General features: G+C 39.4%; 1 protein-coding gene across 1 annotated transcript in view; it reads right to left on the bottom strand.

Annotated features, from left to right (window-relative positions):
* efnb1 (ephrin-B1) overlaps positions 1-9,958 on the bottom strand; it is a 129,388-nt gene extending 119,430 nt beyond the window's left edge. Inside the window, exon 1 of the mRNA XM_057849744.1 lies at positions 9,101-9,958. Coding sequence (XP_057705727.1) covers positions 9,101-9,216 — 116 coding nt within the window. The 5' untranslated portion in view covers positions 9,217-9,958. The remainder of the gene's footprint in view (positions 1-9,100) is intronic.
* Between the last annotated feature and the right edge of the window lie 7,611 nt (positions 9,959-17,569).

Genomic DNA, 17,569 nt, shown 5'->3' with positions numbered 1-17,569 from the left:
CACAGTAGCAGAAATTGTACTGACTTGAGGCGTTCCAAGTAGCCCTGGCAGTGCAATTAAATCAAATTGGCAGTTTTTTTTATGGTAATTCTACCTTCTCAATAATGTGAGCGATTGTAAAGAGTTGAGGTGTAGTTTTATGTGCGAAATTCAACAGCCAACTGAGAAGTGCTCCAGTCTAAGTGCTTGGAGTTTCTATAATGGCCATTTGGGGGACTCTAAATCGGCATGTTATTGGTGTTCCTAATATTTAAAACGTCTGCATTTAAAGCGTCTGTTGATTTAAATGTAACCACGCTACAAATCACAATTGTCCCTAGACTGACAGTAATAATGACAATAAAAGTGTTACTAAATACAAACTGTGGCATGATAATCTTTGCAAGTTAGTGTAGAAACTTTATCGTATTTTTAATTGTTCTTCAAAATTAAAATTTCTTTGTGATGTAAAAGTAGAGCTAAAACGATTACTCTAACTACAATTACTCAATTTGAAAAATTGTTCCAGGAATTTCCTCCACCTCGAGGAACCGTTTAATTTTGCCAGCTCTAAGTAGGGCTGGGCGATATGGCCTTAAGCACTTATCACAGTAAATTGAGCAGATTTACCTCGATAACGATAAATAACGATAAATTCGCCCAAGCAGACTGTTATATAATTTGAAAATCTGAATCAATGCATGAATTACAGATTAACCGTTTCTCGTTGATTCATTTACTAGCTTTCAATTTAATATATTTAACAATTGTACATTCAGTTTAAACATTAAGTGTATAAAAAATTCTTGTAAACAATAAGAATTCAAGAATGAACATTTATAACAGCTTGTATAGCTTGAACAATGTACATCGTCAAAATCAATATGCCTGTGCAAACATGTCAAATGACTTACAGCTTGAATAGTACACTTCAAAAAGACAACTTATTGTTAATGGCTGCTGTGACATAATTACTCAACACAAGTGTTTACTTCATGGTTTCAGGTTTTTTTTTTCCCAGTGCATTTTTTAATAAATGCACGCACACATTAACCCCCACACAGACACACACACACATTAAAGCTATATTGATCTTCTGCAAATGAAACATTTAAGATTTTATGATGGCAGTAATGACACAGAATTAAGCACATAGAGAAAAATAGCTGGGGCCATTAAACGGTCATATTATAAGTTTCACTGTTGGATTGTACTTCATGCTGAATGCTTTACCATCAAAAAAGCTATCGGAGAAATCACACACAGACAGAGACACAAAATAACGCGACATACTAATTGCTAGATGCAGTCCGTGCCCAATCCGCTCATTAAGTTCAGACGTTTCGACAAGGTTAGAGCCGCTATCCGCCTCCATTACGTTCATTTGTAGCGTTAACCGCTAGCGTTAGCCGCTAGCATTAGCCTGTGGCCTGGCTGCCAGTAGAAAGCACCCACTCCGGAAATTGTGAGAAGAAGGGAGGAGAGCTGGTGAAAGCTTGCCTGGATGCCACCAAGACTCTGTTTAATGTCGGGTGAAAGTTTGTTGAACCTCCGTTAAGCCACACTCCATCACGTTTGCTTGTTGCGTTAGCCGCTAGCGTTAGCCTACCGGGCTTCTGTTTGTTTGGCTTCCTGATAACCACGTGACCCCATACGTAAGCACACTGACTGCTTTCTTAAAGGGGAGTGAACATAGACGAACAACACAGAGTCAAATGAATGGATGAAAAGACTATTTTCTTTCTAAATTACCGAATTTACCGACATTGTCAAAATTACGTCGGTCATCGTGAAGAATTTCGGTAACGGTAAATTTTCGGTTTACCGCCCTCTAAGCATGACGTTTTGCCCGTACTACTTTAATGCAGCACAACACGCTGACGTCACGTGCTTACAGAAAAATGAGGGAAGCGGCGGATACATTTGATTTCAACCATGCATGAATATAGAGGTAACGACAAAGACGCCGACGAAAGCGGAGAGAAAGGCACCAAGAAAAGGCAGAAAATGTCAAAAGTGTGACAGCATTTCAAGCTGGAGACCAAGGAGAACACTGTTTAATGTAGCCACTGTAAGACAGCGCTTGCATAACACTTCCCCGCCCGGCTACCCCCGGCTAGACCCTGCGACCGATGATCACCCCCGAAACCGGGCCAGGCACCACCGCGCGACCCGCCCGCCTAGCCCCCGCTCCACCGAAGGCACAAGAGCGGATGAGCGATACTTGGGACAAGGTAAAATTAAGTTAGCGTTGCGCTAATAAATAAGATTACCGTTACTGTACCTTGCTAACGTAACACTAGCCCTGCGGAGGGCTAGGTTTCTATTAACTATGACCACTGTCGATCCGTGGCTAACATGTCTTTCATACAGGCTTTTTTTAATCTGTAAAAACACAGCGCTGTAGAGTGATGAGCGAGTAAAATAAAAACATAATAAAGCTAACAGTTCATTTTAGCTCAGTAGTCATTGATGGATAAAACACCAAGTAGCACCGGTGCTTCATGTACTCCAATACAGCAGGTATCGAAACATTTATTTGAACACTGCAAAAACTCAAAATCCTATCACGACTTACAATTTAGACTTAAACTTAAAACTTAATTAGAACCTAAAAATAGCTTGACACAAATGTTAATTCAATTGAAACACTTGGGAAAACACCTAACTTCTAAGTGGTACGTGTTATCAAGCGTAATGACATTTTCAGGTAAGAAATACGATTTTTTTTTTTTTTTATATGATCTTAAGTTTTTTGAGTGAAAGCAGTGAATTTGTATTTTATTCCTAGTCACATCTGACATTGATTGTCTAAAAATGGTTCAATATTAAGTGAAATGTCTTGTTTTCTCATGTATATTTATAATTGCTCTTTACCTAAAAAAAAATGTTTTATCCAATTACTCAATTAATCTATGGAAATTTCAGTAGAATACTCAATTACTAAAATGTTCGATAGCTGCAGTCCTAGTAAAAGTCATTCAAATGAACACAAAACCTTTTTGTATTAAATCCCAAGTCTTTTTTTTTGTGTTTGAGAGTGGAAAAAAACTATTAAAATCATGAATGACTTCAGTTTTGGCCCTTGATCATTTCAATTAATGTTCTGTCCATCAAGTAATTAATGTGAGTTGAATCATGCCAGCAGAGGTCTGTCTTTCCGAGTCATTTATTACATTCAGCTGTTGTTCCAGTTGTGAATCAGTCCTATAATATGTCTTCAAAGAAAACCAACTGTAGCTCATGTCACGTTGGCCGGGTGGGAACACATGGAGTATGCGCAGAGGACAAGGAGGGAAAAAAAAAATAATAATAAAACGAGTTGCAAATGCAACTCATTTCAGAGAACCGAGTTGATCCGAGCTAAGCTCGGGAATGTGCAACTGCTTGAATAAACAGAAATGATTCATCAATAGCACAAAAAAATCAGTATGATCAGTTTTCAGTGACGCGGCAGCCAAACCGCCAGCGGATAAAGTGACTCCATCTGGATTGAAACCATGAGGGAAAAGAAAACATTTTTTCCCCAAAATATCCCGAGGAGCTGCTACTCCTTTTCTGGGTCCAGGTGTCTGTGTCGTTTGTTTCGCGGCCCTGAAACAACAGACATGTCTACGCAGAAGTTCGCGCACATAAAAGCAAATGCAGCTGTCCTCATACTGAGACACACACACAGGGTGCCTTTACAGCAGTTGCTTTGCAAAAGTATTTCTTATTGGTTGTGGAGCTGCTCTCCGGCTCCCGGAATGGGGCTCAAGCTCTAAGTCCTCTCTGCATGTAATAAGATCTCTATCAGAGGGAAACACAATCAGAGCCTAAAGAGTGAGGTGGGGGCGCGAAGGTGCATATCGCGGGGATAAAGGAGGCGAGCAGGCCTCTGACCCTCTCAGCAGTGACCCGCACTGCAGCCAGCAGCAAAGGGGAGTGCTCCATGGCAGCAACCAAATCCTGTTCCCGAGCTTGTGCTGTTTCTGCTTCTCGTTCAACGGGTTACGGTGGTTTCAGACTAAGTCAGCGAGTGTTTGTTTTGTTTTTTTCTCTCTCCATAATTTGAATACTTGTACACAGAAGCTTCTTGAACATTGATCAGCTCAGACTTTTCTGGTGTGGCTTCGACAAAAGAGCTTGATAAAAACCAAAGATAAGATAGAAAGGTCCTTAAAACTAATTGCCTCATTGTAAAAACATTTTCCCTTTTCCCTTATCAAGCTAATTAAGGAAGCAAAACTTGAACTTTGAATAGAATTTCTACCTGAGAAGACAGCCAACAACTGACTTTTACCTACTACAACTGCTATCAAAATCCTTTTTTTCTCCTTGAAAAAGACCTTAAATACCAGTTCCAATCAAATCCACATTAATCATGAAATTTAGTGAAGCATTAAAGCATGCTCTAAACCAAAGCAGTCAACTGTTAAAGTGAGTCAGGCAACTAAGGGCAATAGACAGCAAGCGTACATGAGAAGAGAGTCGCAGCAAGAGCAAGAGAGAGTTGACCTTTATCCAGACAAAAACCTCACTTATGCTGCTTTTATTTTGTGGCCTTCAAAAGAAAGTCAGAGGCCAAAAAACATGTTCCCAAGCCTTAGCAAATTGCGAGTTCAACAACAGTGCGCCAGACTGCTGGCCAGCCGGCAGCCGTTGTCTTGCTTTATTATTTCCGAGGTGTACAAGAATGTTTCCCAACCTCTCCCATCGTGCTGTTTGCCTCCTGAGCTGCGGCAAACACGCCACGGTGACTGCGGTTCAGGAGGTAAATATTAGCTCGGCTAGAGGACGTGCAGGAGCCACTCATAGCAACCTTGTCAGATTATCATTAAATTGGCATCGCTGAAGAATTCCTGGGTGCAGAGTGAGTGTGTGTGAGATTCAGCCGTACTGACAGGACGTGATCAGTCATAACAAAGTGACATTTTCTGGAGTAATCCCACTCAGCTAAATGAGAGCTAATCCGATTTGCCCTGATCAAATGTAACAGTCTTTTTAGTTTTTAGTTTTTTACCAGCCAGGATGTTGAAGATTCAACCTTCTTCTGCTCGGCTTCTCCCCCACTTTGGCTAAAATTAAATGTCAACTATCTGACCCGAAGTAACATAACCATTTAACAAAATGTATTTCATGAAATAGGAGAGAGGTAAAAGAACAATTACCCATTACCATATTTTTCAGGCTAGAACAGAACAGCAAAAAAATGCACATAAGCAAGAAAAAAAAAACATTTCTCATTCGAATTGTAGTATAAGTGGCATTTTTGTTCACACATGAGTGTAAGTCGCAGGACGAGGAAAACTATGAAAAAATTTAGAGATTCATAGTCAAGAAAATCCATGCAATTCATGCCATTTTAAATGAGATAGTAGAAGATTTCCCTGAATGTTTCAATGGCAATGTTCAAGCTCAACTTTTCCTAGCTACACCAGGTTGTACCACAATCTATGGCTAAATTCATACTGCAGGTCCTAATGCACAATTCCGAATTTTTTTTTGTCGTATGTGGTTTTTTTGGCATGCGCGTTCAGACTGCCTTTGTCCATTGAGCCCCATCAAGTATTATGCATGCACAGTAATTCGCAGTCCAACACGCGCTGAGCAAACTGACCCGCATGCGCAGAAGCATCAAAACAAATAACTAAACATGCTGGCTGTATGTCATTCAAGGTTAACCATATTTCTATTTCCAAAAAGAAGACACAAATAACAGACATTAATAATCCCCGTTGAGTCTTATATTCAAAGTTTATACGGACTAATAGAACACAACCGCGCACACACATAAGCCTTACGTGTGACCGTCAGTTTGCCCCTACTCGACCATGTAAGCAATACTGAAATATTACTCATTTAATTTTTTTAAAGACTGTGGTCAAGCCCGCTTCCTGCGTAAAAGCCGAGTTCAAGCTAGGCGCTAACACTAATGCACAGCTACATCGCCCTCTTGCTCTTTGCTGACGTAAATGCTGCATCAACTCCAATTTGGGAGACTTGACAGTTCAGACCGCCGCCACATTCTGGAAAAATGTGGCCCAGATGGGATTAAAACCACATCCGAAAGTGACCCAGATCGGATTTGAAATGGTCTACTTCAATGCGACTTGTCACGTTCAGACCCTCACATTAATGCCTCATTCGAGTCGGAAGTAGGGGTGTGACAAAATATCGAAATGGTGATATATCGTGACACTTTGTATCCCAAAAGTTTATCGATATGCTCCTGTCAAGAATCGAGATATCATTTTGAAAAGGTGTCAATGTCTAAAAAAAAAAAAAATAAAAATGAACCAACAAGTTGCTACCAAAATCTTCCACCATAATAGTGTCTCAGTTAACTCTAAAGCTGGTGCTCGACGCCCAATCCATTTAGACTGGAAAGGTTCGTTCATTCGAAACAAGAGCATTCACAGTCATTCTGTCCAATTTTCAGGGCATTTTCAGGTCACTTGCTGTTCATTTTAGGGCATTTACAGTTCATTTTCTGTTGAGTTTGAGTCAATGCCTATTCATTTGGGTGATTCCCAGGTCATTTCCTGTTCTGTAACTCAAAATAAACACGAAAAGACCCAAAAAATACCCCAAAATCAACAGGAAGTAACTGAAAATGAACAACTAAATGACCTTAAATAGCCCAAAATTACCTCATTGCCTGGCATTGGCTGCCACTACCGGCCATAGACGTTCAATCCGTTTGAAGTGGGAGGGATGGCAGCGGATGAATGAATGTTCATTCGCTGCCACCCTCCCAGTTCAAATGGATTGGACGTCTACTAATGATAAACTCATTCCAACTCACAGCACAAGCTTGTTTTTCTGTTTATTAGTTGTTTGTAGAATATCCTAGAATGATTTCCTGACCAATGTCTCGATAATCGTTGTATCGTCAGATCATCGTTATCGTGAGCTTTGTATCGCAAATCATATCGTATCGTGAGGTACCAAGAGGTTCCCACTCCTAGTCGGAAGACACGGAAAAATCAGATTTGTGCATTAAAACCTGCAGTCTCAACCTTGCTTATTTGACTTGGCCCGACGGTTGCATTGCCTTTCCCCACTATTGCTTCAAGACATGATTAATCTACAAACAATTCCAATCAACAAAAGTTTTTCATGAACACAAAATCGATTACCGTCTGTATCTTGAAGTAAAAGTTTGTCTGGCTCTTTCCTACAATGTGCTTTTGTCTTTATGTATCTTACTGTTCAAACACTCTGAAAAGAAATCAATTAAGTAGACTACAGTTATTGATAAGACAGGCGCCAGAGTTCGAACACATTAAAATCTCTAACTAATGGAGCACCAGCAGCGAAGTGAACATAAACGTAGACACACACCTAAATAAAAATAACACGGCCAGCCCAACTGCTTTCCTATACTTGGGCTCATAACTCATGGCCTGTGGGGAGGTGCTGGTATTGTTATATTTGGTGTCTATGTGGTACAGTGTGCAAGCAGAGGGCTGTATTCATTTATTAGCCAAGGCAGCAGTTCTCCCCAAACTGGAAGAGAAAGTTAGACATCATAAATCCAAATAAGTCACCTGATAATGTACTGTATTGTACATTGCAGTATTATCACAGAGCAGTGGTATAGGCCTTGACACAGATGGATTTATGAAAAATACAAGCAATGCTGATTGCTGTATGTATTCTTTTTTTTATTGGCCATCAGGCAGCCTGCTGACGGATATGTTTCAGAAGAAAAACAGGTTTGTCTGTTGTTATTGCCGAGCCTGCAAACGGCAAGATAATTGTCTATTGTTTTCAAAGCACACAGCAGCAGAATAATTAGATTGAGGGGGGGGCTAACACTTTGCCGAGCGCCTTATTGTTCCACTGTGAACTTTATGAAATATTCGGTCAGTGTGGGGAATTGACATGCAGCAGAGAGGAGAAACAGATGGAAGAATAATCTTCCACTCCCTAAAGCAGTACAGCTACTTTTGAAGCTATTCCCTTCAGGTGACATCAACAATAAATCAATAAATGTCACGCTTTTTTATTTGTCTCGAAGCAGTTCAGGGCGTTTTAATGTCTTTAACATCAGGATCTGTATCTGACAACATTTATCGCTAATGAAGGCGTAGACAAATGAAAAGTGACGGGTTGTCGTGTGGCCATTAGGCTCGGACTCTGACCTAGGGCACATTCTGTATACATTCTGTACATATATAAATACACCAATGAACAGAACTAATATTTCTACCCATTGGCTGCACAACAAGCTCCTATGACATGTGGCATTTAGGGGATAAATAAATTCTGGCCCCACTCACTGCTGAAGGTCAGCTCTCTCCCTCCGAGCACACAAATACAGAGGCTATTTTTGGTTTTTGTTTCTTTTGACTAAATTTCCACACTAGGTGTGTGCGATTCAACACCACGCAAACACGGGAGTCGAGTCTGAATGGGTGATAATTGCTACCAGAATGTATTTCATTAGAAGCAGTCTGGGCTCATGATGCTGTGTTTGAGAACGAAAGAGAATAATAGGATCTTTTCCCAGGTGCTTGCATCTGAGAACCTAATCCCGTATTTCTCTGATTTGATGACCAAAACATCAACCTGTACCTGAGTGGAATTCATCTCCCAAGTGGTTTAAACCCACTATCCCCTGCTATCTGAAACCACAGCTTCACACATTTGTGTGGGTATGCGTTAGAAAGGTGCAAAGCTAACCTCCCAGGAGCTAGTGTTCAGAACACCTGGACCAAACGTGATTCATTTAGCGGGTTTCTACCTTTCCACTTGAATGTTGACTTACTATTTAGACTCCAGATCCGCTTGATTACAATTAGTAAAATGGTAGGAAATTTTTAGAACTCCCACATCGTCTTGATTGCAGCTAAAATGTCCTTAATGTGCTGTGTAAAGGTGCATGTTACAATTTGTTATAATGAAGCATTTATCATGGCGCCTGGAGTGAGATCTTGTTTATAACGTGTAAGTGTGCAGCTGGTGGTTGAAATTAATCAAGGCCAAAAAACGATATTTTAGTTTAGCTGTGAATAATTGTCAAATTTCACAGAACATTTACACCAAGACTGCTCACTGGCAAGTTTTTTAATGTGCCCTTCATTACACACGCACCCATCGAGTAAAAATAAATAAATTTAACCTGGAGACTTACTTGGGATTTTGCGAGCTCCAAATGATGGTCTCCAGAGATTTGGCTGAAAGAAGCATCGTTCTACACGTCAAGAGAAAGATCCAGAGGTAGTACTTCCAACAAACCAGTCCTGCCATGCTGCTGAATGTATACAGACACACACACGCGAAGTGGGAGTTGATTGGGACAGAAAGCCCAGAACGGACAGTCTTTAGGAGAATATGGGCCTGTGGCAAGATGAGCGTCGGTCAGTCAGGAGCATGTGAGCTGGCTATCACATACATGTCCTTGTGAACAACTTGGTGAGCTCTAGTCCAGGCCCAGTGTCCTTGACTGAACCCTGGAATTAGGTGGATGACAAGTGTCCTGATGGCCTGTGGCTGACGCAAAACCAGCGACCTTTTCAAAAGAATCAAACTACAATAAAAGGCAGGTTTTTGGGGAGGGGGCGCTCTCCCTCTCGCTCTGTCTACTGATACCTGTCGCTACCTCCACATCCATCCATCAGTCACAAGTCCGGTTGGGGGTCCGACAGCTCCAAGTCATTCCAGGGTGCTCTTTCACTCCCGGCTATTCTTATAGCGAATGAATAGACTTTCTATTGTAAATATCCCTCCGGTGTCCAGCGGTTGCTCGGCGTGCGTCCCCGCCGGATTTGTGCTCCGAATCGGACACGCTCCTTGGTTCAAATTAAATAATAATAACAATAATAAAAGAAAGAAATTCGTGTACGCGAGTGCGGGATAAAAATGTGGAAGGTGAGGTCAGCTCGCTCAGTGACTCACAACCCAGCCGCTTGCCTCCATGCCGGTGGATTCCTTGCGCCGTGTCCGAGTCCGAGTCGCACTCACTCCGGCGGCTCCAGCCTGACTGTAACACGAGCTCATCTCGAGCGAGCTGCGCTTTGGATCCGCCCCTTTGCGCGGTTCAACCAATCACGTCGCTCCGTCCCGAATGGAAAGCAGGAAGTAATGGCATTCGAACAGGGGGGGGGGCTGCTGCATCTCTACACCTCCGACCCCCCGCCACCAACCACCAGCAGCTCTCGACCCAAATTAAAACGGACTTTGCTGTAAGTTTTCGTCATTGCAAAACCTCAGCGTGTGACAGCCCGATGGACTTTAAACCCTGGCCTCTATAAATCACAACACGCCGGAATATCCCTTTAACACTCGCCCATAAACATTTCTCCAGTGTTGACGCTGAAATAAATCTCACTGAGTGACTATCATTTCTATGTAAACAAAACGTCTAAATTTGTATCAGTCAGAGTGTTTCAAATGTTTCTTAGTGACTGTATAGGATTACAGTGGGAGTTATTCTGGTCCCTTCTTTCTGTTCTTTGAAGGCAATGGTGATTAATGGCCTCTTTGGATCTCTTTCGAGTTGTCCCCTTTTGGGATAATGAACTGCATGAGAACTTATCCTCCAGTGTTTCAAGACAATAGCAGGTCGGTAGCCTATAGTCACTGCAAGCCATTCATTCACCGAGGAAGAAATGCTTGACACATAATTGATCATGTCCATGTCTGTGCCCCCTTTGTGAGTGTGCTGTGTGTGTTTAGTTGGGAAGGCGCGAGGAGAGAGATTCGACTGGTTTTGGACCTGATTTGCTCAAGCCATACTGCCCCCTCGCGGCTGTGATGGGAAGGAGGAACGTGAGGGGAGCATGCAGATGTTTAGAAGTGTAAGGAGGTAGATTTGTGTCTTTCTTTATTATTCAATCCAAAAAAAAAAGTTGCTTCAATCAAAGTATATCTTTTCAATTAAAAAAAAGTCGCTTCAATTAAAAAAAAAAAAAAAAAAAAAGTGTTTCAATGCAAAAATAAATGTGAGATTAAAAAAAGCATTTGAAAATAAATTTTCTTTGAGGTTTTTTTTCGGTGGGATTGAAGTGAAGTTATTTTTTTATTGAAACAACTTTTTTGATTGAAGTAATGTTTTGCGTTTGGGCTACATTTTGGCTAGGACATTTGTGCCTTTATTACTCAATCAAAAAATAATTTGCTTCTAACAAAAAAATATCTTTTCAAAAAGAAAAATCACTTCAATACAAAAAAAAACAATCATAGAAAAAAAATTCATGCTAAAAAATGTTTGCGAGTCAAACATTTGCATTTGAACACTTAATTTTTATTGAAAATGTTTTCTTTGATTGAAGCAATCCTTTTTTTGTGTTTGGGCCATATTATGGGTAGGACATTTGTGTCTAAATCATTCAATCCCAAAAAGATGCTTCAATCAAACGCTGTAGCAAACGCGATGCTAGGCTAGGTGGCTCCAATATTTCCTGACCGTAGCCGACAGCCTACAGTCTACGCCTAGGTATCACATACATATAGAACTACAGTACTGTGCAAAAGTTTTAGGCAGGACACCTGCCTAAATGTTTTGTACAGTACTGTATATTTTTATTATATTATGTATATACATGATATACTGTATGTATATATTTTCCCCAAGTGGAAGCTTCCATGATCCTAATAAATTTAATAATTGAAAATATATATATACAGTACTGTGCAAAAGTTTTAGGCAGGTGTCCTGCCTAAAACTTTTGCACAGTACTGTACATGTGAAATGACAGACTCGGCGGCGTTAGTAAACAGCCGCCATTTTAAAGCAGTAGACTTCTCAGAAAGGCTCTGTTGTAGTAAACCTTCCTAGCGAACCTAAGTAACTTTTTATCAAAATACTCCTAAAACGGCAAAATCTTGACTTGAATCTATCTTTAAATGATGAAACCGTTTTAAACTTTCACATGTCGAAAGTGAACAGAAGGGAACTAATGCAAAAACGGGAGCAACTTTAACAATTGGTTCACAAGATTAAATGACTTCCAAACATAGCTAAGGTTACTTTGTTTTTTGTTTTGTTTTTTGGGGGGGGGTGAAAAAAATAACTTGAAAGGTAACACCAGTTACTTTGCCAAGTAACTAATTACTCTTACATTCCGGTAACTGAGTTTCTAACTCAATTACTTTTTGGGAGAAGTAATTTATAACTGTAATCAATTACTTTTCTAAAGTAAGATTAACAACACTGGTCATAAAGATGAAGTCTGTAAAATGAAGTGACGAAAGCGGAGATTTTATTCTGCCAATTTCTTGTCGGACACAATTTGTCTGTAACTATTGCTGATCACTTCTCAGAATTAGCTAAAGAAATGTTCCCTGACTCAAAGATTGCATCGTTAAATTCATTTTATCAACTGACCTTTTTAATTTATAATTAAACACTAACAAACTACCTTCAAGTCAAAATGAATTGCGAGCTGAAGTGCCATTAAGTGCAGCCATCAAAAGGCATGATAGAAATTGCCAAAAGTGTTACATAAAATTATAAAAGTCACTGTTAGATTTTAGTAATTATGATGTAGCTGAAGATACTGATTGTTCTTTGATTGCACCAGGTTATACGTGACATTATTGCCAATAAATTCATATTATTTAAAAAATTGAGTTTTATTTTTGGTTTCATATTGCACTCTATATAAAACGTTGTAAGATTAGTCGCTATTTGTAAGATTGCCAACGGCCTCGTGTTCACAGGTATGCAATCAGAGGTAACAATGTTTTTTCTCCAACGGAGGGCACTCTTTGGATTGGTGAGGTTTCATAGTGTTGTTTTGGTCCAAATTGGATGATTTTAGGGGCCTAATATGGCCATGTAATAGTTATAGTACAGTATAATAATAAAAGTTCATATGAATGAAGTTGAGAAAAAATTAATCCTTTTTTTTTTTTTATAAATCAGACATTGTAAGCAGTTACTCACAATTTTACGCACGACTTGAGTATTCTTTTAAATGAATACTTTTTTACTTGTACTTGAGTAATATTATTTAGAAGTAAACGCTACTCCCCTTTGAGTAAAATTTTTGGCTACTCTACCCACCTCTGAAAATAGGATACCAATTTTCTATTTAAAAAGAATGAAAATACTGTACATGAATAAATGCTTGTTTATTTTTTCTTAAATCAAATATTGACAATGAAATATGAAAGAAACAGGCAATGTTCATTTAACACTATTATGTTTTTACAAAGGACATAACTACAGTAATTATAATTGTGTTTTTAAATTGTTTTTTTTTATTGTATTATTATATTATTATTATATCATTTGCTTGCACAGCAGATGTTGCAATTCTTCCTGCAGTCCCAGTTGAAAATTATACCAAGCTCATTCATCACAAATGACAATAGTTGCAAATTTTACAATAAGAACAGCAATAGGATACAAAATTGCCAATTTACAATTGAGAACATCCTTCACATAAAATATGTATTGAGTGGCTATATTAAAAATACATGTAACTTTTAGAAATCCCACAGTTTTAGTGGCAATCCATTCCAAAAGTTTTAATAGCATTGAAATAACAGTTGCATTGTAAAAAAAAAAAATTGACATACTAGAAAAAAACTGACTGCAATTTTGGAATCAGCATGCCAATTTATGAAAATCTAACTCAACAGATTTTTTCCCCACCTAATTGTTCCCAAGTGTAATCAATCCAAATTAGAGGGGGTTTGGGGGGTCCCTTTGGGATTGGAGTCAGCAAATGTCTTTAAAATATGATCCAGATCATCTATTCACATTTTCACTTGAAAAACATGAATAAGGATCTGAGAAGCTCATGATCCAAAGTGTACCGCATCATGGGAGAGAAAGTGCATTAATTGGAACTAATGGATGAGGCTAACTGGCATTTGTGACAACAGACAGAAGTGACAAGATCAGTGCAAAGTGTTTTATACAGCAACAGTCCTTCAAAAGGCAAATAAATAGAATGTTGCTTGTTTTCCAAAGAAGTAAAAATAATAACAGACATTATCCAAATACCTCTTGAACTAATTATATCAGCCTCTAAAGACTGAGACATTTGGGCATAACCTGATACCTCTGCAGCACACAGTCTCAGATTGACACCTGATCGTTCAGAAAGCAGCCTGCCTGGAAGAGCTTGAGGTCTACCACAGCCTGCTCTAATACTCCAATTGGAATATGACTCTGAGGCGTTAATAGTCGACATCTCACACTACAAGCCATAGCTCGGGATGAGAAGCACTTTATTAGCCAAGGACAATATCACACCAACATTTACTGTGGGAAGTAATCAAAATGAATGTTGAACCAGCAGCGTTTACCATGACACGTGGCACTGGAACAAGAACAACAAGTCGTTGTATCCATTTCTTGGGGATTATGGAAAGAATGTGAAAGATCTACAGAAAAACAGTACGGCTTAACAGAGACTGATGTGCTTATAAGGAAAAAAGAAGCGTGTTGAAAGATGCTTTTAGGTTGCTCACACACACTCAGGCAGGAGAGACTAACAGTCACCTATGAAATGGTGGCATTTGCCTGTAATGAGGTCATCATGTTAATGCGTATACTTGGTGGTGATTAGTGCTTCTATTAATAGGCAGAACTCACTTGGAAGCTACCGCAACAAGCAGACATGATTTTAATCGTGTGTTAATGTGTTGGAAATGTGTTTCCATTCTTCTCATAATGCTGACTGAAACAGCAGCATTCTTGGTTCCCCCCCGGATGAACTCTGCTACCAAGGACAAAGTCCCTGTCCAATCTGATATTTGCACTAAACAAACACGGAAAGCATGACATCATTTCTGGATAAGGCAGCCCACAGTCAAGCCAGCAACCTCAAAGTGAGAATAAATCACAGTTTAAGTAGCCTTCTCTTGCTTTTAATCTGCCCTTAATGAAGTCTGGCACATTTCCCTCTGGTGTGGCTCCGTGACACTGCCGTGATCTACGGGCCAAGCTCGAAGAGCGCCGCTCCGTAGCTTCGACGTGAGCCGGGTCTTTTATCGGGCCGCGTGGATGCAGGTATGAGCCCGACCCCTCGGCATGCACGGGGTCAAGTGGTTAACCTTCTTTATCGGGGAGAGGACGAGGAACATGCGACTCCGACGTTCCGGCTGTAATCAATATCCAACAGCCATTAACCACTGAGACGACATCCTCAAAAACACACCCGTGTGCCATCTGTCTCACGCTGAGTTAAGTGTTCTCTATTATAGAGGCGGATACACATGGCCGTAAACAACATGGTTTCACTCCAAACACCGCGCCATTGAAACAGTGGGAAAACTCTGTTAAATGTAAACGGCCTATTTTGGGCACTCAAGTTGTTTCATTCCGCTTTGATTCAACTGGAACAGCAGCAAGGCCAAACAAAACAAGAGGAGGCATCCGCAGATGTACATTTCCTGTTTGTGCAGCGCTTGATTGCCGTCCAGACATCTTCCTCTTTGCGCCATCGCTCAATTCCTTCTCCATCTTTCCCATCCGTCATCTCAGCACTGACGGGGAAGTGCTGATTACAGACAAATAATCATCTGTGATAAACATATGCTCATTGGAACATCCCGGCTGGAGATGGAAGTGTCACTCCTCCCTTCCTCTACCTCTCCTGTGTCATTTCACTAATCAGATCTGATAGCTAGCCCAGACAATAGATGTTTTCTGTGTAACTTTTTCGTCTACATAAAAACATAAGGGGGCTCTTGATAGCGATCCTAATTAGTGGTTGGCCGTGATCCTTTAATCTTTAATCACTGCGGCTCCCTGCCGTTTTTGCCTCTTTAATTTCTGAAATAATATTCAAGCTTACAGCAAGACACTGCTAAAAATATGGTAAAACGCTCACTTACTGTAAATAGAAAAGAAACCAACAAATAAACAGGAAAACCAGAAAAATAAATTTTATGCCAAAAAAACAACTGTATAGCGCTTCTGTAAGACCTGTTTTTTTTTTTTTTTTTTTTTACCCAAAATCTTGTGAGAAAAAAATATATATGGCGGAAAACAGACAAGACTGAAAAAGCCGTTTCTGCTCTTGCACTACTCTTTAAAAGAAACTGCTGTATTTCAAGCCAAAACAACTGTTGTGTTCAATAGAACAATATGTCTAAATGCTGCCATATCAGATTCCTGGCGCATTAAGCCCCCGAACTATTTTTTACTTTGCCCGTTTTACCCTGAAAACCCCCGTTGACAGACGTCGCGCAACCGTTTTTGTTTCAACCCAACCATGAAAACAAGGTAAGTAATTATATTTATTATTCAAAATGTCTGTCATTTCTATCTTAGAATCATTAATTGATGTCTAACTTTTTTTTTAAAAAAGAAAAAAAAATGACTTTAAAAATGATTCACTCGCATATTGTAAACTTTTAAACTAATTACGTCACAATGAAAAAAATGGTGTCTGTAAAAAAAGTCATGGATATCTACCTCATAACTATCACTAAATTGTTGGGGGTTATTTTACTGTCGCATTTTCCCCGATATTTAAGATGATAAATAATCGATCCAAACTAAGAAAAATTGGAAAAAAAGCTTTTAAAAGGGTAAATATATGAAAAAGAAAATCTTGACCACTCCTTGATGTGTGCAATTTCTGCATCACGACCCATGTTATATTACCATGTTTCACCCATAAAATCTCCCAAAAATCCAGCTGTGGCCATTCACAGCTGTGTCTTCACACTAATTGATACATGCTACATGGAGTTTTTGGATCGAAACATGGTAAGTACGCGATAATATCTTGTCAAAGTCATGGCGTCTGTAATTCTGCTCTCGCGTGCGCTCAACTTCAGATAGGGTTTTGCTGCTTAAAAAAACTTTTTTTTTTTTTTTTAAATGCCCTCCTATCCAAAAATTTTCTTCCCCCAGAAAATTGAGATTTTAAGCTTTCCAATAATGTATCACATATGCATATCGGACAATTTTGAAATTTGGCTAAATTGGGGATCTCAGAACGGAAAGTCAAGTCACCTGAGTGTTTTCCACAATATATTGTATTATATTGTTTATGGTGACATCACTGCGCAATCCTTTTTTTCTATTCTCCCACCTTCCCAGCCAGAATTTGAGCCTACAACGCCATCTTGGCAGTCAAGCGTGCTGACTACCAAGCTACTACGTAAATACAGGATGGAGGAAGTGCTGTGTGTATAGAAGGTTATGAAAACCTTATTCCATAAATTATACAAGCAGCTAAAACTACATTGGTTTGTTAGCTAATTTGACTGTAAACTTTTCCCATTTTTCAACGTTAAATTTCTGGCAACCACGGGTGCCAGTATTTTACTGTAAGTTTCACTTTTTAAAAATTTTTTAATTTTTGTGTTTGAAGGTTGTTGATCTCTTTCCTTTGTTTCAGTGCCAAAGTGACTGTATAGTTAATGTAAAAACATTTCATTTTTAAAGCAGATCTGGTTTGTGAAGGTGGGTAGAGTAGCCAAAACTTTTACTCAAGTAAGAGTAGTTTTACTTCAAAATAATATAACTCAAGTAAAAGGAAAAGTAGTCATCAAAAAAAAGTACTCAATTACAAGTAAAAAAGTGGTGAAAGGAATACTCAAGTAACGAGTAACTGTGAGTAACTGCTTACAGTGTGATTTTTTTTTTAAACAACATTTTTATTTCGCAGCACATTATCATCTATATGAA

The sequence above is a fragment of the Corythoichthys intestinalis genome, chromosome 11, assembly GCF_030265065.1.
Source record: "Corythoichthys intestinalis isolate RoL2023-P3 chromosome 11, ASM3026506v1, whole genome shotgun sequence".
In the NCBI taxonomy this organism is placed as follows: domain Eukaryota; kingdom Metazoa; phylum Chordata; class Actinopteri; order Syngnathiformes; family Syngnathidae; genus Corythoichthys; species Corythoichthys intestinalis.
The sequence above is the reverse complement of the archived record's forward strand: the minus strand, read 5'-3'. Positions and strand labels throughout refer to the sequence as shown.